Genomic DNA, 27712 nt, shown 5'->3' on the forward strand with positions numbered 1-27712 from the left:
TGTTCATGATGAACATGATGAACATGATGGTCTGGTGGGGGTTGAAGTGGTGATGAAAGGCGACTCGTGGAAATGGAGAGAAGAGGGAGTTGAGAGTATGAGAGAGAGAGAGAGAGAGAGAGAGAGAGAGAGAGAGAGAGAGAGAGAGAGAGAGAGAGAGAGAGAGAGAGAGAGAGAGAGAGAGAGAGAGAGAGAGAGAGAGAGAGAGAGAGAGAGATGAGATAGAGAGAGAGAGAGAGAGAAATGAGAGAAAGTCTGAAGGGAAGGAGTTTAAGTACTCCCATTGTGAATCCTCCGATGTCGGCCAAGTGGCCCTCCCAGGAGGCTCTAGATCAATTGACTATTTTAGTCAACTAATGCTGACATACACGCGCGCTCACCCAATGCTCTGGTTGACCTCTCTTCCTAGCCACATAATTTTCATACATTGACTAGTAATCAAAATCAGAGGCTATGATCTAATCCCATCAGGTCCATGTGATCTGGATCAAGAGGATCAGAGAGAGTCAACCATTGACTCTGTCCCTCTATAGACCCTTCTCCATACGTGGGCTTCAGCAGCAAATGGGTCTAACCCATTGCTTTCCACACCCCCATTCTATTGGCCCATTTACTTACCAGGGAAAAATACACCCCCTCGTTTTTTTGTTTTTTAGTTAATTAATTACTTAATTAACTATTACTTAAGATTTATCCATTTAGTATTTAGGGTTAATTCAATTAAAATAAATTTTTTGTCATTTATTTATTCATGATATTTATTTATCTAAATTAATTAATTATAATAGTACTATCCTAATTAATTAGGGATTTATATTATTTATATTAGGGTTAACTAAATAAGGAATAATGAGATGGAACTGGGGATAATTATTAGGGTTTTAAAGGATGTAAAAATGGGACAAAATAGGGATAGAGAATATATCTTGTGACATCCAATTTAATTCATTTTGTTTTACCTTTAATTGAATTTATATTATTATACCGTATTTAATATATTGTTATTAATTAAATTAAATGATATTTTCAAGTTAAAACGGTATAAAGACATGTGATACAATTTGGGATAAAACCAAGGGGTTATCAAAGGTTAAATCGGGATTAAAATTAGGATAAGGGGTTATATCTAACACATAATTATGATTCCTAATTTATTTTCTTAAAAAAGTTAGAACAATATTTTTGCAAGGGATAAAAATAAAATCAAACTCACTCCAAAGTGTAAGACCTCTACCCTAGCGTATTGAGGCCTTTTTAAAATCAAGTACTTCTAAAATGAAAATACCCCGCCGTAGCGAATTCTCGCAGGACAAAAGTATTTCCAAGTGAATCTAGTATGAGTGTGGTTCTCGTGACAACCCAACACGCGAAATGCAGGTGTACACGACTATCCACGAGTCTATCATGTGTATGTATTCAACTCGAGTATAGAACTTCTCTCATGTAGCATATAACCATAATCCAATAGAGAGTATAACATATAATATCCAACATAATAAAATATTTAAAGCAATAAAGAATGCGATAAATAAAGTGAGTAAATCAATAAAGTTAAACACCCAAACAAATGGAGAAGCAATCAAAACTAGGCTCGACTCCTTTTAGCGACTAGGAAATACTCCAGGCAGTAGAGTTTCCCCAGCAGAGTCATCAACTGAAGCTAGCGGAAATATACCCGAACGCATCGCACACTCGAACATACAACCGAGTCACTATCAAAATTTATTTATTCCCGAAGGAAAGGGAAAACATCGATAAAACCCGAGGTAAAGTGATATGTCGAGTAAGGAAGTCAGTTATGCAAGGAGAAGGTATTATCACCCCTTACATCCGTTGTACTCAACGGGAACCATTTTGATTGTTCTTGCTCAAATGGGTGTGATATCTAGAGATTACTCGCGAAAGAATAAGGGAAATAATAGATAAAATGCTCGGTGAGGATTGGGGCCCTCATGCCCACGTATCCTTATAGTGCAATAAGGAATTCAGAACTTCGTAGTTCATAGAACTAGTGGTGGGAGATGAAAAAAGGTTGTGATAAAGGTATGGTATAAACCAAAGAATTATATGATTTGAACTCCAACAAGGGGTGAAATATGAACCCAAGATTAAAACTGGTATGAACTAACAAGTGGGGGGGCCTACTACATGGTATCACTGTATTGGAATCATCAAAAAGAAAGAGAATTAGGTGTTTGGTTTCACAACACAAACAACTCTTGGTTCACAAGGAGACACAAGATGGAGCTCAAAGAAATAGTGTATTTGGCTCAAAGATGGGTATATCACATGAAGTGAATGAAGGTAGTACATGAATGTTTCATGGAGATTAGTGGAGGAAATAAATAAGTATGCTCGCATAGGATTCGAACCCTCGTGTCTACGTATTCTTATCGTGCAATAAGAAAGTCAGAGCAATCGTAGTTCAACCCACCACGGCTGAAACAAAGAAGAATGGATTGATTTCCAGGGTACACAACCCTTCAAGGCAGGAAAAGGAGTGCCAAGGTTCACAACCTTCTAGGCAAGGTATCACTACCAGAGTTTATAACTGCTAATGGCAAGGAACTGAACTACCAAGTTTACCACCTCAAAAGGCAAAGAGAAACTAATGCCAGATTCCATAACTCTCAAGGAAAAGGAAAGCACTTCCAAGGTCCATAACCCAATAGGCAAGGAGATTCCTAAGAGTCCACAACTCTACAAGGCTATTCAAAGGGATTGTCAAGGTCCATAATCGAGTGCCAAAGTCTATAACTCCATAGGCACATAAAGAGTTTGCCAAGGTCCACCACCTCATGGGGAAATAAAAGGTTGACATCTACTACCTTATATGCAAGAAATATTGATTTTCCTGGGTCCATAACCCAACAAGGAAAATGGAATGCTAAGGTCTATCACCTTATAGGCAGGAATGAATTGATTGAAAAAGGGTATACAACCACAAGGTCCCAATAGCAATAGTGCTTCATCATTGAAATGTTGAATGATTGATGCTTGCTTGAAGAAGAAGACTTGTCAATTGTATTATTCAAATTGCACTAAAGCCTATGAACAATGGTGAATACCTTGAGCAATTGGGTCATTCATCCCGTACCCAAGGATATTCTAGACAAGGATATGAATTCTCCACTCTCATCATTCTTTGTTTCTTAAGGCTCATAACGTACAACTCAAATCAGAATTGATAAGTTGCTGATAGAAGATCCTATGTGTTGATCTTATTGATGCAATGCTACTTGTTGTAGAAGAAGACTTGACAATCACATAATTAGCATTGTGCTAAAGTCTATGAATATAGGTGAATATGATGAGCAACTGGGTCATTCGTCCCGTACCCAAAGATATCTAGAATGAGAATATGAATTCTCCACTCCCATTCCTTCTCTATTTCTTAAGGCTTATGCCACACACTCTGAATTATGATTGACAAGTGTTAATACACCTTTGATGTACTTGAACTGTAGTTCAGTCCGTCTCTAATGTGAATGCCTTGTATTGACTTGAAGTCTTGAACTCTTGATCTTGAATCTTAAGGTCTTGAGCTCCTGAGGTCCAGTACATCTTGAACACAAGGGACTTACTCTATCAAGTTATCAAGGATCTTTTGATCACTTGAATAGGCTTGGGAAATTGAGCATAATGCAAATGATTTGATTGATCAAATTAAACTTTGATCAACACAACTGGTTGTCTCAATTGCTATGCATTCAACTGGTTATGATAAACTATGATTGATCAATTTGTGATTCATTATCATACTATGATTAATATTACGCATATTTGAGCTTTTTGATTGCGGATTCGATTAGACGATTTTGATCCAGGATATTTTCACTTGTTTATGCGCCATAAATTTTTTTAAATTATTTTTTGTCAAAATTTTTATTTAGGGATATATTCACCTCCTCTAAATCTAAATTTATCGTCTAACAATATATATATATATATATATATATATATATATATATATATATATATATATATATATATATATATATATATTACACAAAATGAGGTTGTTTTGTTTTCTGGAGGTTTTAGCACTTAAAAATTCATATTATTTTATTATTTAATTATAGTTCTATTTTTAAAATAAATCTTTAGAATATTCTAAATACTTATGTAAAAGATTAATACAAAAATTCAAAGGTGTATATCAGATAATTTAGAAGCAAAAAATAAAAGTACTAACATAAAACTTTACAGGGAAGGCAAGTCAAGACAAAATTCGTATATGCTATAAATTTATAAAGAGTAAAATGATATTTGACCATTATATCTTTTTTTCTTGGAGTCAATATTTGACCATGAGATATAAAAGATAAGTGACAATCATGCATTTAAGACATGTTTGTCTATGACTTTTTTAATGACAAAAAAGGATTAAGTTTTATTATTTTTTTGCAAAATCTTATTTAATTTATCATAAATATACCTTTTTTAAAGAAAAAAATAAAATAGTATTATAGCTTTAGACCAAATATAATTTAACATTACTAACTTATTTGGACAGATTCATATTTGACTACTTATAAATTGTGACAATGCAAAATACATTGTTTTCTCTTGTAGTTGACTAGGTTCTTTGTTTATAACATCTTCATCAAAGTTGGTTCAAAATCATTGTTCTGAAATTTTTTGTTGAGTGAGAGAGTAGCCATGGGAAGAGCTCCTTGTTGTGACAAAGAGAAAGTGAAGAGAGGACCATGGTCTCCTGATGAAGATGCAAAACTCAAGAGTTATGTTGAAATTCATGGCACTGTTGAAAATTGGATTTCATTGCCCAAAAAAGCTGGTTTTTTTTTCTTTCTCTTTTCACATTGTTGCATTCATTTTTTTTCTTCATTTTCATGAGAAATTTATTTATTTACTAGTAAATCAATAATTGAATAATTAACTATGGTTAATTAATTTATAATATGCAGATCTTAAGAGGTGTGGGAAGAGTTGTCGTCTAAGGTGGATGAATTATCTTAGGCCAAACATCAAACATGGAGGCTTTACTGAAGAAGAGGACACCATCATTTGCACACTTTATTCTCAAATTGGTAGCAGGCAAGTATTTGCAAAATATTTAATTTATAACTATTATTATCATTTTATAATTTCCAAATTATTATTACTATAAAACTTGATGAATGTATCTGTTATACAAGATTTATTTAATATACTATTATATAATATAATTGCAACAAATCTAATCTCCTCCTATTTTATATATAATAAATGGAGACGCTTAAATCCAAACCAAATAAAATAAAAACGGAAAATCAATAAAAAAAATTCAAAAACCACAAAAAAAAAATCGTTTGAATTTTGTTTTATGAAAATCAGTATTATTGATTTTATTAAAATCAATTTAAACTAAGTCGAATTGAACGATATTCATATATTTAAATATTTATTTATTTTTTATTAATATAATACATTATGTTAATTTATCATTGGTTGGTATTTAATTTGTTTTAGTGTTATTTATTAGTTTAGTTTAACTATTTATTTTTTATATTTTATTTATTTTAAATATAATTGATTGTTTTCGTTTTGTAATTTTAATTTTTAATATATTATATATTATTTCAAACGTGTTATTTTATTTCTATAATATTATATTAATAAAAAAATTATAATTTATAATTTGAATATTTAAAAATTGATTAAAATTAAATCGTATAAAATTTGATCGAAATGGATAGGATTATTTTAATTAATCATCTAATATCGAATCTAATTACAAATAATTTTATCTTTAGATCAGATGATTTTTTCTTGCATAATCAACTCAAATCGGACTGCAAACACTTCTAATAATAAATATATATTTTTTAATTTATTAAATAATTTATATATCATTACTATATGCTACAAATTTTTATATTTTTTTAATTATCGGTTGATATTATTCTCTTTATTGTACTTAGTTAGTTTTGTATTTTAGAGAATAGTACACTTTAAATGGAACATGTCTAAAAGTTTGATTACTCATGAAATTTTTGATTTGGTGCAGATGGTCTGTCATAGCATCAGAACTACATGGCAGAACAGACAATGATGTGAAAAACTATTGGAACACAAAACTGAAAAAAAAGATTATGGCAGGAAAAATTAACCTCAAATCGTTGTCTGGAAATGACAACACTACCCCTCCAATTCCATCGTTACCTCAAAATTTTAACACCCAAAATTCACAATATTCTCTACCTTCACCATTGCCAACTATGTTAGAAAACAATTTTGATGCTAGTTATGAATTCAACAATGATGAAATAAACATTGGTTTTGATCAAATTGTTGAAAATAACATTGTTGCCTCTGAAATTGGTGCAAGTAACAACAATGTTGTTAGTCCTATGGTGTCCATGTGTGAAGACTCTTCGACCATTGCAATGAACAATAATTGTGTATCCATTCAAGATCAAGCTGCCTATGAATCAATGGATCCATTGCTCGATTTTGATTTTGGATTTCATGATGAACATGAGAGAGTTGGTGATTTTACTTCAAGTTGTGATTTTTTGGATTGGGTTGATTTTAGTCATCCTAATATTAAACCAAATTGACTCAATCATGCTTTATTGTTTAGTGCTAGTATTCATTCATGAGATTATGAAATAGCAAAACTATATTATACATGCGATATATTTTTTATTTTTTAAGAATCCTTTTAAACGAATCGAAACGATAAGAATTGAATATCAATACTAGCATCTCTGTCTTCCGTTTACAAAATGATTAGATAGTTTATTAGAACAAAGTTTGTACTAAGCAATTTAAAAAGTTGACTATTAAAGATTATAAGATAGATGTTTTTTTTTGAAGTCTTTGTTTAAGGTTAATGTGTTGCATGAATAACGTTGTTGAGTGGTCCATGAGATTTGGTTATTTGTTTTTTTTTTGGGAATAAGGATTTTTATATGACATAAGCATATTTGATGGTTTATTTTATATGAGTGGGTCACGAAAATTGCATGGAGATGTGTCCAATTCAAAACTTGGAGTTGAATATTTTGTCCTTCTTATCATTCAATAACCATAAAAGATTCTGTCTTTTTTTCTCTCTCTTCACGCTTCTTGTGCTGCATTTTTAGTACTCATAGTAAATGATTGTTTTTTTATGTCTGAAATCAAATGAGTTAAAACTCATGGATTATATATTAAAGCAGAATAACAAAATAATACAATGATGAAATGATTAATACAATGTTTTTTTTTACAAAAGCAAACTCAAATTATTTCACTAAATAATTATTTTTCAATATAAAGAGGACTCGAATAAATAGACATATGTCTAATATAAAAATTGGCTACTTTAATTAACAATTTGAGAATCATTCTCGAAAATAATATGATCCATTTGCATAGGAATGACTCCTTACACAACTTCTTTTAATGACAATGTCTCCGCTATAAAGACCAACATTCCAAGTTATTTCCGCCATGAATCTTCCATTGCAATCTCTATAACACCATCTTCTATTTGTTATTCCCCGTTATTTATTAAATCCAACATCCACGTTATATTTCACTCACCCAACGCTAGGTGGCATCCACATTAAAGGATGTTGTTGTAACCGGTTAACATGGGAGTGTAATTGGGTAGAGTTGGAAGAGAAGCACTTATGGACAAAAGAAAAAGCAATTTTTGAGTTGTGCTAACCGGTTACACATGATTATATATATTTTAGTGTTGTCAGCTGTAATCAGTTAACAGTTTGTGTTAACCGGTTATGAGCCCGACTTTTTACTTTTTGTTGTATTTTGTTGATGTGTTTTTGGTCTCAATCATTTGATAACACTTGTATAAATGTATATGATGTTTTCTCATCTTAAGTTAATTAATCACTTCTCACCCTCAATTCTCTCTCTCTTTCTCTCTCTCTCTCTCTCTCTCTCTCTCTCTCTCTCTCTCTCTTCCTATTTCACTCTCCATATTTCAATTCTCTCCACCATTATTCACCAGTCTTGTGGTTCAAAGTTCCAACGTTTTGTATCAAGAGTCTGATCCTGATCCAGAAACCTAGTGTGCAACATGAATTCTGTTTCTAATGAAAAAATCCCTGCAAACCTACATATCCTTGATGCGAAGAATTGTGACAAATGATGCAAGAAAATGAAGGTGACGTTTGGTTACGAAGATGGTCTTAAAGTGATCAAGAACGAAGTTACTTTTCTTGTCGTGGGTGCAACAACTGCACAACTGCACAACACATAAGGAAGAGAAGAAGAAAGATTTCAAGGTGTTGTTTTTTATCCATCAATATGTTTATGGTGACAACTTTGATAAAGTTCGTGATTGCGAATCATCAAAGAAAACGTGGGAGATCTTAGAGAATACCTATGCAGGGGATGACAACGCGGAGGTGGTGAGGTTACAAATTCACAAGCGTAAACTCAAATTGATTCAAATAGAAGAAAAGGAGACAATCAACAATTTTACAACGAGAATGACTCGGTTGGTGAATCAAGTATAGGCATGCGGAGAAACTATTACGGAGGAGTATGTTGTCGTGAAAATCTTGCGATCTTTAACACCAAGATTTGACAATGTAGTTGTGGAGATTGAGGAATCGAAGGATCTTGCGACAATGAGAAAAGAGGAGTTGTAAAGCTCTCTTAAGGCACATGACCAAAGGATGGAGTAGAGAAATTCCGATAAGGCAAAGGTGAAGATTTCTTTGCAAGCCCGCTTCAACGAGAAGGATAAGAGATCGAAAGGAAAATGGGCCATGAAGAGTAAAGGGTATTTTCATAATTTTGCTGGAAGAGGGCCTTAAAATTCAAGGATTTCGACTTGTCAAAGAGGTGAGAGCAACTGAAACAAAAATGGTGATCAAGGCAATTTTAGAGGTGAAAAGAAAAGGTTTGACAAAAATAAAGAGCAGTGCTTTAAATGTCAAAGGTTTGGTCATTTTGCAAGAGAGTGCAATGCGAACAAGAAGGAACCTCAAGGGGGAAAAACCAAGGTTGCAAGACAAGAGTTTGATGAAGAGAATAAACGCTTGGTCATGATCACGAAATTTTGCAAAATTCAGTAGTAACTGGTTGAATGAGACGGTTAACCAGTTACACGCAGAAGAAAATGCCATTATGAGTATGAAAGGAGTTCAATGCAGCGAGAAATGGTACTTGGACTCGGGTTGTTCAACTCACATGACAGGGAGGAAGGATTGGTTTCTTAAATCAATCATGTCATGAAGAACAAAGTGAATTTTGCGGATGACACCACTCTAGCGATCGATGGAATCAGTGATATTTTGATCACGAGAAGGGATATTGGTCATTCCTTGATAAAAAATGTCTTGTACATTCCAGGAATAAAATGTAACCTTCTAAGTATTGGCCAATTACTTGAGAAGGGTTACAAGATTCACATGGAAAACAAGGGGATGCGTGTTATGGACGCAAAAAGAGCTTTGGTCCTTAAAGCACCCATGTCTGTCAATAAAACCTTTAAGGTTGAGCTAAAGGTTATGAAGCATACATGTCTTGCTACTGAAGCAAATAGAGAAAAGTGAATATGACACTATCGTTTTTGGCATCTCAATTTTAGAGATCACAAAGACTTACAAAAGAAAGGAATACAAAGACTTACAAAAGAAAGGAATGGTAATGGGGTTGCCATCGATCAACATACCAGATGAAATTTGTGAAGAATGTGTGCAAGAGAAGCAATATAAGGGTAAATTCAGCAAGGATGCATATCATATAACCAAGAATCACCTTGAGGTGGTATATTCGGATGTGTATGGACCGATACAAGTAGATTATGTTGGTGGCAATAGGTAATTTGTCACATTTATCGATGATCATAGTTGAAAGCTATGGACATGCCTAATTAAGAGAAAGGGTGAGGTATTTGAAGTGCTTAAGAATTTCAAGTCCATGGTTAAGAGGCAAAGTGTAACACCCTTCTAAAATACCCCAAATATTTAATTAAAATAACAATATATCAATCAGAGTAATTATGCAGTTAAGGGTGTCACACAATTATTCACACCATTCATCAAAGTAGCTTGTCATGCTCATTATTTAATTCAAAACATAAAACATTGCACAATACGCAGCGGATAGAGATCAAATCGATCATTCAAAACATGTAGCATATTACATGTAAACTGGTTCACAACCAACAATAAACATTTAAAACATCCCGTCCCGATGTTACATCTATCAGAGCATGACCCACTAAGGAACTACACTAGACTCCAAGCACTAGCTCCTACTCAATCACTGCTCGTTACCTGAAAAATAGTTGTAAGGGTGAGTTCCTCAATCGATATAATAAGCATTATAAAATATCATGCAATGTTAAGTAATTTAACACATTTCATCACCCAAATCAGATTACACATTCAGCAACGGCAATATCAACTCAATCATACTCAACATCAACACAACACACAACACACATCACACGTATAATACTGGAATACATCCATTCATATCATACGCCATACATACATTATGCAATGAGACTCCATGCATGCGGTACCGACTATTTGTGAACATATAGTTCACCTCACCGTCCAAATCCAGGCACGGCTACCAAGCCCACTAGTCCCACTCATTTGAGACCTAGTGACTCACTCACTAATTCCTCACCATGGGAATTAGCTACCACCCCAAGGGCCATGCTATGCACGCTAGTTCACCTAGCATGCAAACATCAACAACAGTCCATAATGACTAACTCACTAATTCCTCACCATGGGAATTAGCTACCACCATAAAGGCCACAATATGCATGCTAATCACCTAGCAATGCTACATCATCAACCACAATTTAAGAATAGACATATGCTCACACTCTAAGCCATAAAACAGTCTATTCACAAATGCACACATAACTGATACATTCACCAACACATGCATAATATATACATTCACAACATTATGCATATTTTCACACGGCATCAGCATACTTATCACATAATCATATCATGTCAATTAATCAATCACAGTATTAGCACACTCTACTAATACCTATACTACTCAAAACAACGGGAATTAATCCCTACTATATCACCCACCGATATAGGCCACCCATCAAATATGTACACAACATTTAAATACCAATTTTCCCGCTTTTCAACAGTGTTAACCGGTTAACACCCTGGGTTAACCGGTTAACGCAGACCAAAACACGCTTCATGGCCAAATTTAACAGTGTTAACCGGTTAACGCCCTGGGTTAACCGGTTAACGCAGACAGAACAGCAATTTTCACAAATCACAACAGTGTTAACCGGTTAACGCCCTGGGTTAACCGGTTAACGCAAGCAAAACAGCAATATATCATAATTCCTAACAGTGTTAACCGGTTAACACCCTGGGTTAACCGGTTAACGCAAGACAGAAAGTTGTTCCTGCGCTAACACGAAGCAGAATGCAGAATTCTCCGCATTTTCCGCCGTTGGAGGACTTCCGGACCTCCGATTCCAATTCCGTAAAAAGCTATACGTTCGGAAAATCACAACTAACCCAAATACAGATTCAATTACAGTTTTCTCATCATCTATTCATCACAATTTCTCAACATTCATAATCCAATTAGGGTCAAATCAACGGCTTATCACTACCCATTACATGTTAACCCATAATATCCATTAAACGACGATAAACCCCCCTTACCTGAGTTAATCCGGCAATCTTTAAGCTTCAAGCTCTTCTCTTCTCCAACCTTCGTTCTCTTGCTCTCCCTCTTGCTCTTTTCCTCTTTTCAGCCGCTTCTCTGTTTTTCACGTAAAAACCCTTTTACCAAAAATGGAACTCTTTTCCTTATTTCCAACTTATATATATTTTCCAATAATTATTATTCCAATAATAATAATATTCCAAATTATTTAATTAAATTAATAAATATAATATTAACTTAAATTAAATAATTATCTTATTTTATCGGGGTGTTACAACTCTCCCCCACTAAAAGAGTTTTCGTCCTCGAAAACATACCTCAAGCGAATAACTCCGGATAAGACTCCTTCATCTGACTCTCCAGTTCCCAAGTCACATTGCCACCTGCTGGTCCTCCCCAAGCTACCTTCACCAAGGCAATCTCTTTACCCCGCAACTGCTTCAGCTCTCGATCCTCTATCCTCATAGGTGATGTTTCAACAGTCAGGTTATCTCTCACCTGTACATCATCTATTTGGACTACATGCGACGGATCAGGAATGTACCTCCTCAACTGAGACACATGAAAAACCTCATGCAAATTCGCAAGTGACGGCGGTAAAGCGATACGATAGGCTACCTCCCTTATCCCCTCCAAAATCTGATAAGGACCAATAAATCGAGGTGTCAACTTCTTCGACTTCAAAGCTCGACCAACCCCAGTTATCGGAGTAACACGAAGAAACACATGATCTCCCTCTTGAAACTCAAGTGACTTCCTCCTCTTGTCGTGATAACTCTTCTGACGACTCTGAGCAATCCTCATTTTCTCCTGAATCATCTTAATCTTTTCCGTAGTTTGTTGAACAATCTTCGGTCCAACCACAGCACTCTCACCGGACTCATACCAACATAAAGGTGTCCGACATCTCCTACCATACAAAGCTTCAAACGGTGCCATACCAATGCTCGAATGAAAACTATTGTTGTAGGTAAACTCAATCAAAGGTAAATAACAATCCCAAGCACCTCCCTTTTCCAAAACACAAGCCCTCAAAAGATCCTCCAATGACTGAATCGTCCTCTCAGTCTGACCATCAGTCTGCGGATGATATGCAGAACTCAATCTCAGCTTAGTTCCCAAAGCCTTCTGCAAACCTTCCCAAAACTTTGATGTAAATCTAGGATCTCTGTCCGAAACAATACTCGACGGAATACCATGCAAACTTACAATCTTCTCAATATACAACTCGGCTAATCTCTCTAACGGATAATCCATTTTGATCGGAATGAAATGAGCCGATTTCGTCAATCTGTCGACAATTACCCAAATAGCTTCAAAATTCTTACTTGTCCTCGGTAAACCAGAAACAAAATCCATACTGATACTATCCCACTTCCACTCTGGAATAGCCAACGGTTGCATTAGCCCAGACGGCTTCTGATGCTCAATCTTTGACTTCTGACAAGTCAAACAAGAATAAACAAAACTCGCAATTTCTCTTTTCATTCCCGGCCACCAAAATAACCTTTTCAAATCATGATACATCTTCGTAGCTCCAGGATGAATACTCAGGCCACTACGATGTCCTTCCTCAAGAATAATCTTCTTAAGTTCGGTAACATCCGGAATACACACCCGATTACCAAATTTCAAAACACCACCTTGACCTTGATTCACTAGAGTCAACTTATCAACCAAAAGCATATCGGATTTCTGACCCTCTCTAATCTCATCCAGAATACTACTCGTTAACTTCAACATTCCCAGTTTAACACTATTGTGAGTACCCTCACACACCAAACTCAAGTCTCTAAACTGCTCAATTAAATCCAATTCCTTAACCATTAACATAGACATATGCAATGATTTCCGACTCAATGCATCAGCCACTACGTTTGCTTTACCCGGATGGTAATTCAAACCAAAGTCATAATCCTTCAGAAACTCAATCCATCTCCTCTGTCTCATATTCAGCTCTTTCTGATCAAACAAATACTTTAAACTTTTATGGTCACTGAAAACCTCAAATCTTGACCCATACAAGTAATGCCTCCACAACTTCAGAACAAAAACCACAGCTGCCAACTCTAAATCGTGTGTCGGATAGTTCCTCTCATGAACCCTCAGCTGTCTCGAAGCATAAGCTATAACCTGCTTATTCTGCATCAACACACCACCCAAACCCAACAATGAAGCATCACAGTAAACTCAAATGGTTCCGATGGACTCGGTAATATCAGAACAGGAGCAATAGTTAACCTTCTCTTTAACTCTTGGAAACCTTCTTCACATTTTGAGTCCCAAACAAACGCTTGCCCCTTTCTAGTCAACATCGTCAACGGTAACGCCAACTTAGAAAATCCCTCAATGAATTTCCTATAATAACCTGCAAGTCCAAGAAAACTCCTTATCTCAGAAACTGACTTCGGAGCTTCCCACTTAGATACCGCTTCTATCTTAGAAGGATCAACAGTAACACCATCTCTTGAAATCACATGACCAAGAAAACTAACCTCTTCTAACTAAAATTCACATTTAGAGAGTTTAGCAAATAACTTCTTTTCTCGTAGAACTCCTAAAACCACCCTCAAATGCTCAGCATGCTCTTCTTCAGATTTCGAATACACCAAAATATCATCAATAAACACCACAACAAACTTGTCTAGGTACGGATGGAAAATCCTATTCAAATACTCCATAAATACCCCAGGCGCATTAGTCACACCAAAAGGCATTACAGAATACTCATAATGTCCATACCTTGTTCTGAAAGCAGTCTTCTGAATATCCTCAGTTTTCACACGTGTCTGATGATAACCCGATCTCAAATCTATTTTGCTGAACACACTCGCACCAACCAACTGATCCATCAAATCATCAATCCTCGGCAAAGGATACCGATTCGTGATCGTCACTTTATTCAGTTGCCTGTAGTCCACACACAACCTCATAGTACCTTCTTTCTTCTTAACCAATAAGACTGGTGCACCCCACGGTGACACACTCGGACGAATAAATTTCTTATCCAACAGACCTTCCAACTGACTCTTCAATTCAGTTAACTCCACCGCAGACATACGGTACGGAGCCATTGACACCGGCCTAGTACCAGGTACCAAATCAATCGAGAACTCAACTTCACGCTCTGGCGGTAATTCATTCACTTCTTCCGGAAACACATCAGTAAAATCACACACCACAGCTAGATCGCAAATCACCAGTTTATCTTTAGCCTCCAAAGTCGCTAACAGCATAAACAACTCTGCCCCATCTGCTACTGCTTCATTCACCTGCCTTGCAGATAGAAACAAACTCTTCCCTCCCTCAATCTCAGGAAAGATCACAGTCTTATCAAAACAATTGATATAGACTCGGTTAAACACCAACCAGTTCATCCCCAGAATAACGTCAACCTGCACTAGTGGAAGACACACTAGGTCCATCCCAAAGTCTCTACCAAAAATACTCAAAGGACAATTTAAATAAACGGAAGTAGTAGTCACTGAACCCTTCGCAGGAGTATCAATCACCATACTACCATGCATCTCAGATATCTCTAACTTAAGTTTCACAGCACAATCCAAAGATATAAAGGAATGAGTCGCACCTGTGTCAATAATAGCTACAAGAGGAAAGCCATTAATATAACACGTACCTCGGATCAAACGATCATCTGCAGAAGTCTCAGAACCCGATAAAGCAAAGACCTTGCCTCCCGACTGGTCCTCTTTCTTCGGCTTAGGACACTGTGGGCTAATATGACCCACCTCTCCACAGTTGAAACAAGTCACAGTCTTCCACCGGCACTCTGCGGCCAAGTGACCACCTTTTCCACACTTGAAACACTTCTTCTCAGCACTGGTACACTCATGGATACGATGTCCAGCCTGACCACATCTGTAACACTTAGCAGGGGCACTGGAGTCTCCCCCACTAGGCCTCTTCATCCCACTCTGTCTCTGGAAACCTTTGCCAACTGCATACGGTTTCCCACGATCATTCTGATTCTTGCCTTTCCTATCAACCCTTTGCTGATAGCTCTCCGCTCTGGCCTTGGTATCCTGTTCAAAATCCTGCAACAGTCCACCAAATCAGAAAACACTCTAATCCGCTGATATCCAATAGCCTGCTTGATCTCGGGACACAGCCCGTTCTCAAACTTCACACATTTTGAAAATTCCCCAGTAGCCTCATCATAGGGAGTGTAATACTTCGACAGCTCTGTGAATTTAGCAGCATACTCAGTAACAGACCGATTGCCCTGCTTCAATTCCAAGAACTCTATCTCTTTCTTTCCTCTAACATCCTCTGGAAAATACTTCCTCAGGAATCTCTCTCTGAACACAGCCCAAGTGATCTCAGCATTCCCAGCAGATTCCAACTCAGTGCGGGTAGCAACCCACCAATCATCTGCTTCCTCTGACAGCATATGCGTACCGAACCTGACCTTCTGGTTATCGGCACACTCAGTCACTCGGAAGATTCTCTCGATCTCCTCCAACCACTTCTGAGCACCATCTGGATCGTATGCTCCCTTGAACATTGGAGGATTGTTCTTCTGGAACTCACTCAGTTGACGAGCAGCTCCCATTCCCACAACATTCGGATTCCCTCCAAGTACTCCAGCTAGCATACCCAGAGCCTCAGCAATCGCAGCATCATCTCTACCTATTCCAGCCATCTCTATTCTGAGTTAATCCAACAAGATAAAACAATAAGTACTGATAGGGTTACACAACACCTATCCCGTACAGGGAAAACAGAATAATTACGACTCGACTCGACCGACCAGGCTCTGATACCACTAATGTAACACCCTTCTAAAATACCCCAAATATTTAATTAAAATAACAATATATCAATCAGAGTAATTATGCAGTTAAGGGTGTCACACAATTATTCACACCATTCATCAAAGTAGCTTGTCATGCTCATTATTTAATTCAAAACATAAAACATTGCACAATACGCAGCGGATAGAGATCAAATCGATCATTCAAAACATGTAGCATATTACATGTAAACTGGTTCACAACCAACAATAAACATTTAAAACATCCCGTCCCGATGTTACATCTATCAGAGCATGACCCACTAAGGAACTACACTAGACTCCAAGCACTAGCTCCTACTCAATCACTGCTCGTTACCTGAAAAATAGTTGTAAGGGTGAGTTCCTCAATCGATATAATAAGCATTATAAAATATCATGCAATGTTAAGTAATTTAACACATTTCATCACCCAAATCAGATTACACATTCAGCAACGGCAATATCAACTCAATCATACTCAACATCAACACAACACACAACACACATCACACGTATAATACTGGAATACATCCATTCATATCATACGCCATACATACATTATGCAATGAGACTCCATGCATGCGGTACCGACTATTTGTGAACATATAGTTCACCTCACCGTCCAAATCCAGGCACGGCTACCAAGCCCACTAGTCCCACTCATTTGAGACCTAGTGACTCACTCACTAATTCCTCACCATGGGAATTAGCTACCACCCCAAGGGCCATGCTATGCACGCTAATTTACCTAGCATGCAAACATCAACAACAGTCCATAATGACTAACTCACTAATTCCTCACCATGGGAATTAGCTACCACCATAAAGGCCACAATATGCATGCTAATCACCTAGCAATGCTACATCATCAACCACAATTTAAGAATAGACATATGCTCACACTCTAAGCCATAAAACAGTCTATTCACAAATGCACACATAACTGATACATTCACCAACACATGCATAATATATACATTCACAACATTATGCATATTTTCACACGGCATCAGCATACTTATCACATAATCATATCATGTCAATTAATCAATCACAGTATTAGCACACTCTACTAATACCTATACTACTCAAAACAACGGGAATTAATCCCTACTATATCACCCACCGATATAGGCCACCCATCAAATATGTACACAACATTTAAATACCAATTTTCCCGCTTTTCAACAGTGTTAACCGGTTAACACCCTGGGTTAACCGGTTAACGCAGACCAAAACACGCTTCCTGGCCAAATTTAACAGTGTTAACCGGTTAACGCCCTGGGTTAACCGGTTAACGCAGACAGAACAGCAATTTTCACAAATCACAACAGTGTTAACCGGTTAACGCCCTGGGTTAACCGGTTAACGCAAGCAAAACAGCAATATATCATAATTCCTAACCGTGTTAACCGGTTAACACCCTGGGTTAACCGGTTAACGCAAGACAGAAAGCTGTTCCTGCGCTAACACGAAGCAGAATGCAGAATTCTCCGCATTTTCCGCCGTTGGAGGACTTCCGGACCTCCGATTCCAATTCCGTAAAAAGCTATACGTTCGGAAAATCACAACTAACCCAAATACAGATTCAATTACAGTTTTCTCATCATCTATTCATCACAATTTCTCAATATTCATAATCCAATTAGGGTCAAATCAACGGCTTATCACTACCCATTACATGTTAACCCATAATACCCATTAAACGACGATAAACCCCCCTTACCTGAGTTAATCCGGCAATCTTTAAGCTTCAAGCTCTTCTCTTCTCCAACCTTCGTTCTCTTGCTCTCCCTCTTGCTCTTTTCCTCTTTTCAGCCGCTTCTCTGTTTTTCACGTAAAAACCCTTTTACCAAAAATGGAACTCTTTTCCTTATTTCCAACTTATATATATTTTCCAATAATTATTATTCCAATAATAATAATATTCCAAATTATTTAATTAAATTAATAAATATAATATTAACTTAAATTAAATAATTATCTTATTTTATCGGGGTGTTACACAAAGCGATCACAAACTCAAAGTGCTCAAAACGGATAGTGAAGGCGAATATGTCTCAAAAAACTTTGAGAGTTTTTATGATCAAGAAGGGATAGTACACGAGGTAGTACCACCTTATACACCACAAACAAATGGTGTAGCCGAAAGGAAGAATTGATCGATAATGAACATGGTGAGAAGCATGTTAAAGGGGAAGAACTTATTGAAAGAGTTATGGGGAGAAGCAGTATCAAAAACTTAGATTTGTTGAATATGTGTCCTACAAAGAAGCTTGAGAAAGTAACACCAAAGGAAGCATGGTCAGGATTCAAATTGAATCTAAACCATTTGAGGTTTTTTGGTTATGTTGCATACCGACATATTTTGAGACAACTTAGAAAGAAGCTTGATGACAAGGGAGAAGTGATGATACTTGTAGGGTATCACTCTACCGGTGGTTATAAACTATTTAATGTTGAAAACAGGAAGATCGTAATCAATCGAGACATTATGGTGATTTCATCCATTTTTTATGGTAATCCAAGATTGTGAGCTATTTCGAGACAACAAAGTCAATGATGATGGTGATTTCATCCATTTTTTACTTATGGATGAATCTGAACCTGTTAATATGGAAGAGACTTTAAGTGATCCAAATTGGATTTGTGATATGAATGAGGAGCTGGAATTCATTGAAGATTCATGCAGATTCATGCAGTGTAGGTCTGGTGAGTAGATTCATGCAGAAGCCAAAGGTATCACACCTAGCAGCGACGAAGAGGATACTAAGGTATCTGAAAGGAACTAACAACTATGAAATTTTATTTACGATAGCTAATAAAGGAAAAAAGAATGCAAGTTAGTGGGATACACCAACTTAAGTTGGTGTAGTGATGTTGAGGATAGAAAATTCACAACTGGCTATGTGTTTATGCTAGGTGGTGCACCAATTGCTTGGAGTTTAAGAAAGGAACTAATAGTAGCATTATCGTCATATGAAGCATAATACATATGCTAGGTGGTGCTTCTCTTTGTGCATGTCAAGCAACGTGGATGGTGAATTTGGTCAAAGAGATTACAAGGAAGAATCATGGAGCAATTACCATGAAAATCGACAACATGTTTGTTAAAAATCTAGAAAAGAATTTGATAGCGCATGGACAAAGCAAGCACGTTGAAATGAGGTTCCATTATCTTCGAGGGCAAGTAGCAGAACCGAAGTTGAACTTGGAACATTGCAGAACTGAGAATCAGATTGCATAATGTCGCATTACGCGAAAAACCGGCGGGAAAAGACACAGAGCCGCCACCGTGCGTTATTTATCCCAAAGGAGAGAAAGGAAACGCTCGAAGTAAACCTGAAGAAGGGAAAGGAATGGTCTCACGACCAGAGATTGCTAGGATCGGGAGTCGGTTATGCGAAGGGAAGGTATTAGCACCCCTACGCATCCGTCGTACTCGACGGGATCCACGCTCAAAAAGAATAGGATAAGGTTGCTGAATAACTGCTCAAAAACTGCACAAAACTGGAATGAAACATAGATGAAAGAAGACGGAGAAAGGTGACTCGGCAGGATGTCGCATCCCGGGCCTACGTAGTTTGTCAGACACAAACATCAGATTCGACGTAGTTCGGGGATACGGGAAACGTGCTCGCTAGGATGTTGCATCAGAGCACTCGTAGCTCGGCTAACGTACGCCAAACAAAGACACTGAAACGAGACGCTGAGACGTCAAAGCAAACACACAACAGGAAACGGAATGCCAATCGCTGGTCTTACATCTAACTCCACAAAAGAAACAGGAAACCAAATGCCAATCACTAGACTTACATCAGACTCCGAACAATCAAACACACACTGGAAACCGACTGCCAATCGCTGGACTTACGTCCGACTCCAAACAAACAAACACAGGAAACCGAATGCCAATCGCTGGACTTACATCAGACTCCAAACGCACACACAAAGCAGAAAGGTCTCGATTGCAACTAGGGCAAGAGAAAGGGAAGGTCTCAATTGCAACGAGGGTGAGAGAAAAGGATTAAAGTTAGTTGTTAGTCAAACTCGACAAGACATCGCATCTGGACATGAGAATCAGAGTTGTCGTAGTTCGGCTAAACTATTTCTGTTTGTTTTGTGTTTTTTAGATGAACAACGTCACTACACAATCTACCGGATGCTCGACCTTGGGAGACTTACTCACCTGTAGTAGAAGAAGTTAACGTGTCCTTAAGAGAAGGTAAAGTTGGTTTGTGTTTTAGGAAAGCTCACGCAAGAAAGGAAGTCCTAGATGAAGGAACCATGCTACCTTAATTGACATGCAAATGAGAGACTATGCGAAGTCTAGCAATCCTATGGGGATACAATAAACTAGTCTCAAGAGAGAACAAAACCTGGAAATGGAATGCCAATCTCTGGGCTTACATCCAACTCCAAAAACAGATGGGAAACAGAAAGTCAATCGCTGGTCTTACATCTAACTCCTCAAGCAAACAAACATGATAAGCAAACAAGCAATCAAGCAACACACGCTATATGCAAACAAGTGGCTCACACAAGGCTAGGCTTTAGTCGAGGGGTCATATCAACCTCGACAAACAAGCCAACTGGAAGGAGTATCTGAAGGCTCTTAACCACTGACATTGACCGTCAGGGTGAGCAGATGAAAAGGTAATGAGGGTAAGACATCATAGCTCTTAACTCAGCCTGGGTGAGCTTGAATCAATGAAAACGTGGGAGTCCAGAATGTGGGACTCTACTCCACTTGGCTGACTCTATATACAAAGGAGCTTGGGTGTTTATTCAAAATGCATCAGCACGTAGTGCGAGCAAGATGAAAGACTCAACTGAATAGCAGGGGATGGATTGTACATCCCTTCTATCTGCCAATTGCCTCTTCACTTAGGAGGACTTGAAGTACATGGCACAAAAGTAAACAATCAAAAACATTGCCTCTTAAGGAGAGCTTTAGACAGGTGCCTGCCAAACATAAACGACAGGTCTTCCAGACTACATGGAGAATAGAATGGTTACCTAGGTGGTATGCCAACCACAAGCAAAGCAAAGCAACTCAAGCAATGAGTTAAAGCGGCTAAAGTACCTGTAAGAAAAGCTAACCAATCAGTACTATGTTCAGACAAACAATCAACAGTTAACAACAGTGGTTCCCAATATACACAACAAGCAAGCTTTATGTGCAAGCATTCAAATTGTTTCATCATCTCAAATGACCTACAAACAGCAAGGGTTAGTGGACAAAGTAAAGGCATCTCAAATCATGAGATCAACATCATCCCTTAGGACTATAAGCTTGAACCTGAAATGCAAAACTCAAAAGATGAGTACAAACCCCTAGGGCAAAGCCTAGGGTCAAAGGTGGAGAAAAAATTCAAAACAGAAGCTAATACTCAACATGAAGCAACTTTAAATAAGTAAGAACATGTCCTAAAAAGGACCAAGTCAAAAGCATTAAGCAAAGTCATCATTCAACCAAGAGAAGGCAAGGCAAGCAAAAGGTGCATACAATTGGTCAACAAGAATCAAAATTCCATATTAAAACAAAAATGACTCAAACAATCATGGGAATTTTTATGAGCATACAATATGTCAAACACAATCATCATGCCAAAAATTGGAAACAGAGGAGCTCATTTGATAAGGCAATGAAAATGAATAAGATCAACATCAAATTGTGTGACATACATTGTCACACCATACAATCATGTGTCCCAAACAGAGAAGGAAAATGCTAAAAATGCCAAATCAAAGCTCAAACATCCTACAACATGTTAGGAACTAGCATATAAAATTTCAAACCAATTGGATCATTATCGAGCATTTCACAACAATTTGAATGAGGCATGTCACAAAAGCATACATGTTCAATTAGTCTAACACAATTAAAATTCCAACCAGGCACAATTCCAGAAATCCACATCAAAAAATAGAAGACATTCATATGATCACGTAGAAAAATATCTGGAATTAATTGGATCATCAAGCTATTTTCAAGGATTTTTTGAATGAGCATGCATAAAATGAAATGAAAATTGCAAAAAAACATGAAAATAATGAAATGAATGAATAAAATGTGGAAATGGCATCAGCAGGATTCGAAGTGAGGTCCAAAACGACGTCGTTTTGGTTAATGCTGAAAAAATAACAAAAAAAAGAAAACTGGAATCGCTGGGGATCGAAGCAGGTGAGGCGCGCTACACCAAAACGACCGCGTTTTGGTCTGGGAAGCCCTAGCCGCACCAGACGGTGGCGGGCACTATTCATGCATGGCCAGGAACGGTGGTTTCCACCGTCTTCTTCATGAAGATGGTGGCGATGCAACAGTAGCTTCATACTTTTTTTTTTCTTCAGAATTTTGCAATATATATATGGATCGACTCGTCTTTGCATGTAGAACACAAATCTAACATCATTTTGGTCTAAATCATCATGTATTTTAAGAATCGAAGCAAAATATTTTCACATTCAAAACTTTAAACACTCATATCTCACTTAATTTTCATCCGTTTTTAATGAATTTTATATCAGAATTCTCATCATGAAACACTCTACAAGATTATGTACATAAAACAAAGAATTAAGACAGTCGAATTTCTGACCTCTTGAAGATCAATCAATGGCAGCAGTGGATTCAGGTGCCTAGCAGTGTCCAAATCTCCTCTATCAACCTGGATATGAAGTTTGATGTAGAAGTTGAAGCTTGAAACGAACCAGATCTTGATTAATTTGCCACTTCCATCTTCAAGTTCTTGAGCTAGCACACCTTAATTCTTCACCAAATTCTTCAATCAAGAGCTTGATCTACACTCAATGAGGATCAAAGAACAAGAATCTTTAATAAAATCAATGGCTTATGTGAAGAATTTTTGAATTTGGATTGGGAGAAAAAATGGAGGGAAACTTGGATCTAGATCTAGAATGATGACCATTTGAAAATTCTGTTAGGATTATCCTTATATACCATGTACTAATCACATCCTAATTAGAATTAAGCATGGTTAATGAAATTTTAGTGAGAAATAAGGTGTTATGCCAAAATTGATTTTTCACCCTATGCATGGAAATCCCACGTGAACAGTACACATGCACCATGCAATTTCACTTAAAACCATATTATGAACATGTTGGAATGGTTAAAAAGCTCACATAATGCACCAAATTCAAATTCATGATTTTCCCTCCAAAATGAGCATGAATGAGCAAATGATCATGTAATGAAATATCATGCAATGTGATGAATGATTTGGAAAATAAGAGTCATAAGGAGAAATATGCAAAAAGAGGCACTCAATTTGGAGTTCTAGATCAAAAGTTATGGCTTGTTGAAGTTCCATGCACACTTGGCAATGATTTGATCATATCTCCTCAACCATTCATCAGATGCTCATGATCTTGGACTTTTTGGAAATGGGAGAGAAATATCTTCAACTTTAATGTTGGAAAAAATTTCATTTAAAGCTTATTTGATGTTGGAAAGTCAAGTTGAATTTGGTCTAAAAACTTGCCATTTTTGGAAACTTGAAATTACAGGTCACTTTCCATTTTGGGAAACTTTTGATCTGGCTTCAAATCCTTCAAGGTAGACGTTTTCCATGATGAATAAACCTCTTTTGGACATGTATGAGGTGTCTCAAACCATTTCTCCACCTCCTAGCCCTCAGCTGACTTGTAGTTGACTTTATGGGCCCCAGATGACCTGAAACTGCACTATGGACTTTGAGCCTCTAGCACTTGGTCAAATTGCTTCAAAATGAACCTTGGTTCATATAAGCTTTCTAGAACAACCATAGGGCCTTTATCTCATGGAAATGCTTGGTCTCTTGCATAGATAAATTCTCTTGATGCCAGTCTTGACTGATGAGATACAATGTGCTATGCAATATTAATGTAATGTTAATGTAATGTCAATGATCTAAAAAATGAAATGAATGCATGAATGGGGGGTGCAAATTTGAGGTGCTACAGCTGCCCCTATTCAATCAACTGGGAACCTGAACGGATGAGAGTAACGGCTGTCAGACCTTCAAGGTAAACAGGGATTGAATACCAAAAGAACCGTAGAAATTTTCACTCTGCGGGGATGAAGCAAGAAAAGAATGTTCACCAATGGCAGCTTCCACTAGGGATTTGATATAAACCAGACAAGACGTTTACCAACGACTCTACTAGGGATTTTAATTTTTACCGGAAAAAGGAACCACGACCAGACGCCAACGGACGAATGGGAAGAAAACCTCAACCAGACATCAACGAATGAATGGGAGAAAGAAGCCACGACCAGAAGCCAACGGACGAATGGGAAATACTCAACCAGACATCAACGGATGAATGGGAGAAAGAAGCCACGACCAGACGCCAACGGACGAATGGGAAAGACTCAACCAGACATCAACAGATGAATGGGAGAAAGAAACCACGACCAGACATCGACAGATGAATGGGAAGAACTCGACCAGACATCAACGGATGAATGGGAGAAAGAAACCACGACCAGACATCGACAGATGAATGGGAAGAACTCGACCAGACATCAACGGATGAAAGGGAGAAAGAAGCCACGACCAGACGCCAACGGACGAATGGGAAATACTCAACCAGACATCAACGGATGAATGGGAGAAAGAAGCCACGACCAGACGCCAACGGACGAATGGGAAAGACTCAACCAGACATCAACGGATGAATGGGAGAAAGAAACCATGACCAGACATCGACAGATGAATGGGAAGAACTCGACCAGACATCAACAGATGAATGGGAGAAAGAAACCACGACCAGACATCGATAGATGAATGGGAAGAACTCGACCAGACATCAACGGATGAAATGGAGAAAGAAGCCACGACCAGACGCCAACGGACGAATGGGAAGAACTCGACCAGACATCAATGGATGAAATGGAGAAAGAAACCACGACCAGACGCCAACAGATGAATGAGAAGAACTCGACCAGACATCAACGGATGAATGGGAGAAAGAAACCACAACCAGACATCGACAGATGAACGGGAAGAACTCGACCAGACATCAACGGATGAAAGGGAGAAAGAAGCCACGACCAGACGCCAACGGACGAATGGGAAAGACTCAACCAGACATCAACGGATGAATGGGAGAAAGAAACCACGACCAGACATCGACAGATGAATGGGAAGAACTCGACCAGACATCAACGGATGAAAGGAAGAAAGAAGCCACGACCAGACGTCGACAGATGAATGGGAAGAACTCGACCAGACATCATCGGATGAATGGGAGAAAGAAACCACGACCAGACATCGAAAAATGATGAATGGGAATAAAGAAACCACAACCAGACATCGACATATGATGAATGGGAAGAGAAACCACGACCAGACGCCAACGGACGAATGGGAAAGACTCAACCAGACATCAACGGATGAATGGGAGAAAGAAACCACGACCATACATCGAAAGATGATGAATGGGAAGAGAAACCACGACCAGACGCCAACGGACGAATGGGAAAGACTCAACCAGACATCAACGGATGAATGGGAGAAAGAAACCACGACCATACATCAAAAGATGATGAATGGGAAGGACTCAACCAGACATCAACGGATGAATGGGAGAAAGAAACCACGACCAGACGCCAACGGACGAATGGGAAAGACTCGATGTTGACGGACATCGAAAGATGATGGCTATAGACACCAAAAAGAAGGACCCACACAGGGATCAACATGACACCTACTGGTATCATAAGGATGACATCTACATACCAAGACAAGGCCAGACACTTGCCGGGGACTACTCTGGGGGAGTCAAGCTTTCCTTTTACTGACGGGTGAGGAAATAAACCTCACCAATCCTGAATACTGTCTGTCAAGAGCAACTGTAGCAAATGTGCCATACAGATGTTGAAAAATGATCCACCTCTGCTAGGGATATGATCCAATACGGTTTAACACATGTATGCATATGTTTGAGCTTCTATGGCATAATGCTCCATATTGAATAGAAATGCTACGCGATTTGAAGATGCAAATGCAAATGATTACTATATGCAAGATGCAAAGGCTATAAATCCCTGCTGGGGAAAACTGGTCACTCTGCTGAGCACACGATTCTGATTGGATCCTCAAACTCTGTGGGGAGACGCAACAACTCTGCTGCGGATACTTCGCTGATCTGACACTCTGGGGACGGCAGAGAAACCAACTCAACTGGGGAGTCACCTGTTGGGAAAACACCAACCTTCTAATCATGCTGGGGAATAGCACTGCTGTTAGGGAAACGAATAATCCTCACTGGAGACGACCTCCATTGAACCCAATCCACTCGGGGACTCCGCTAGGGAAAACAACCAATGCCAACCTCCGTTGGGGATAACTACCAACCCACGGGCATAATTAACTCTATTGGGGATAATTTTCACCGAACCTGATCCGCTTGGGGACTTCGCTGGGGAAAACCATCAACACAAACCTCCGCTGGGGATACCAACCCACGGGCTTGCTGAGGAAAAACATCCTCAACCCTGCCAGGAGAAACCATATCCAGGCCCGACTGTTGAGGAACAAATTTTCTCGACCCTGCTAGGGGAAAAGACCAACCCTGCTGGGGATCACAGCACACTCAAACCTCCCGGGGAAACAGCAACTCAAACCTGGTTGCTGAGGAACAATCTACCCACAGACACCTCTGCTGGGGATATGGCGACCTTCAGGCTCGCTGGGGAAAGAACAATCCTCAGACTTGGCTGGGGGTAAACACTCTCAACCTTACCGGGGAAGAGGCCACCTTCAGGCATGGATGTTGAGGAGACATCGATCTCGAATCCGTTGGGGAGATACAGCCTATTTAACACGGAACGCCCGTCGATTCGTCGAACACTGGTGTTCACCATCCAACCACGGTGTCACCTTTCCACTTTTGAGAGCTCCCAAACTCATCTGGTCTCTTCTGATTCATCATCTTGTATTCTCGGCTTCTCTAGGCTTCGAGACAATCGATCTCTTCAGATCCGGGCTAACTCTCTAATCTTCAGACTTTGAAGAGTCTTCTTGATTACCCTCTAGGATCGTCGACACTCTTTCGTCGTCTTTTCACCGTTCTTCTATCCATCGTCCCTGATTGGAATCTGCGGAGATCTCTTGTTAAAATGCTTCACATCACAACCTGCAAGTGAGTGAAAATAAACAACAGCATCTGCAAAAGAGATCGTTAGATAAAAGCGTGCCCCAGGCGTGCCATCATTTCAACACTTAGGTCACTCACGCTTCCGAATAAGATTTCACATTTTCAATCTTA

At 38.3% G+C, this 27712-nt stretch overlaps 1 protein-coding gene across 1 annotated transcript; it reads left to right on the top strand.

The window, feature by feature from the left end:
* Window positions 1–4534: 4534 nt before the first annotated feature.
* Window positions 4535–6821, top strand: LOC127092876 (transcription factor MYB87). Its single transcript, XM_051031770.1, has 3 exons — window positions 4535–4798; window positions 4929–5058; window positions 6011–6821. The coding sequence occupies exons 1-3, from the start codon at window positions 4663–4665 to the stop codon at window positions 6561–6563; spliced, it is 819 nt and encodes a 272-aa protein (XP_050887727.1). The 5' UTR covers window positions 4535–4662; the 3' UTR covers window positions 6564–6821.
* The last annotated feature ends 20891 nt before the right edge of the window (window positions 6822–27712 follow it).

Source organism: Lathyrus oleraceus, chromosome 6 (genome assembly GCF_024323335.1).
Source record: "Lathyrus oleraceus cultivar Zhongwan6 chromosome 6, CAAS_Psat_ZW6_1.0, whole genome shotgun sequence".
In the NCBI taxonomy this organism is placed as follows: domain Eukaryota; kingdom Viridiplantae; phylum Streptophyta; class Magnoliopsida; order Fabales; family Fabaceae; genus Lathyrus; species Lathyrus oleraceus.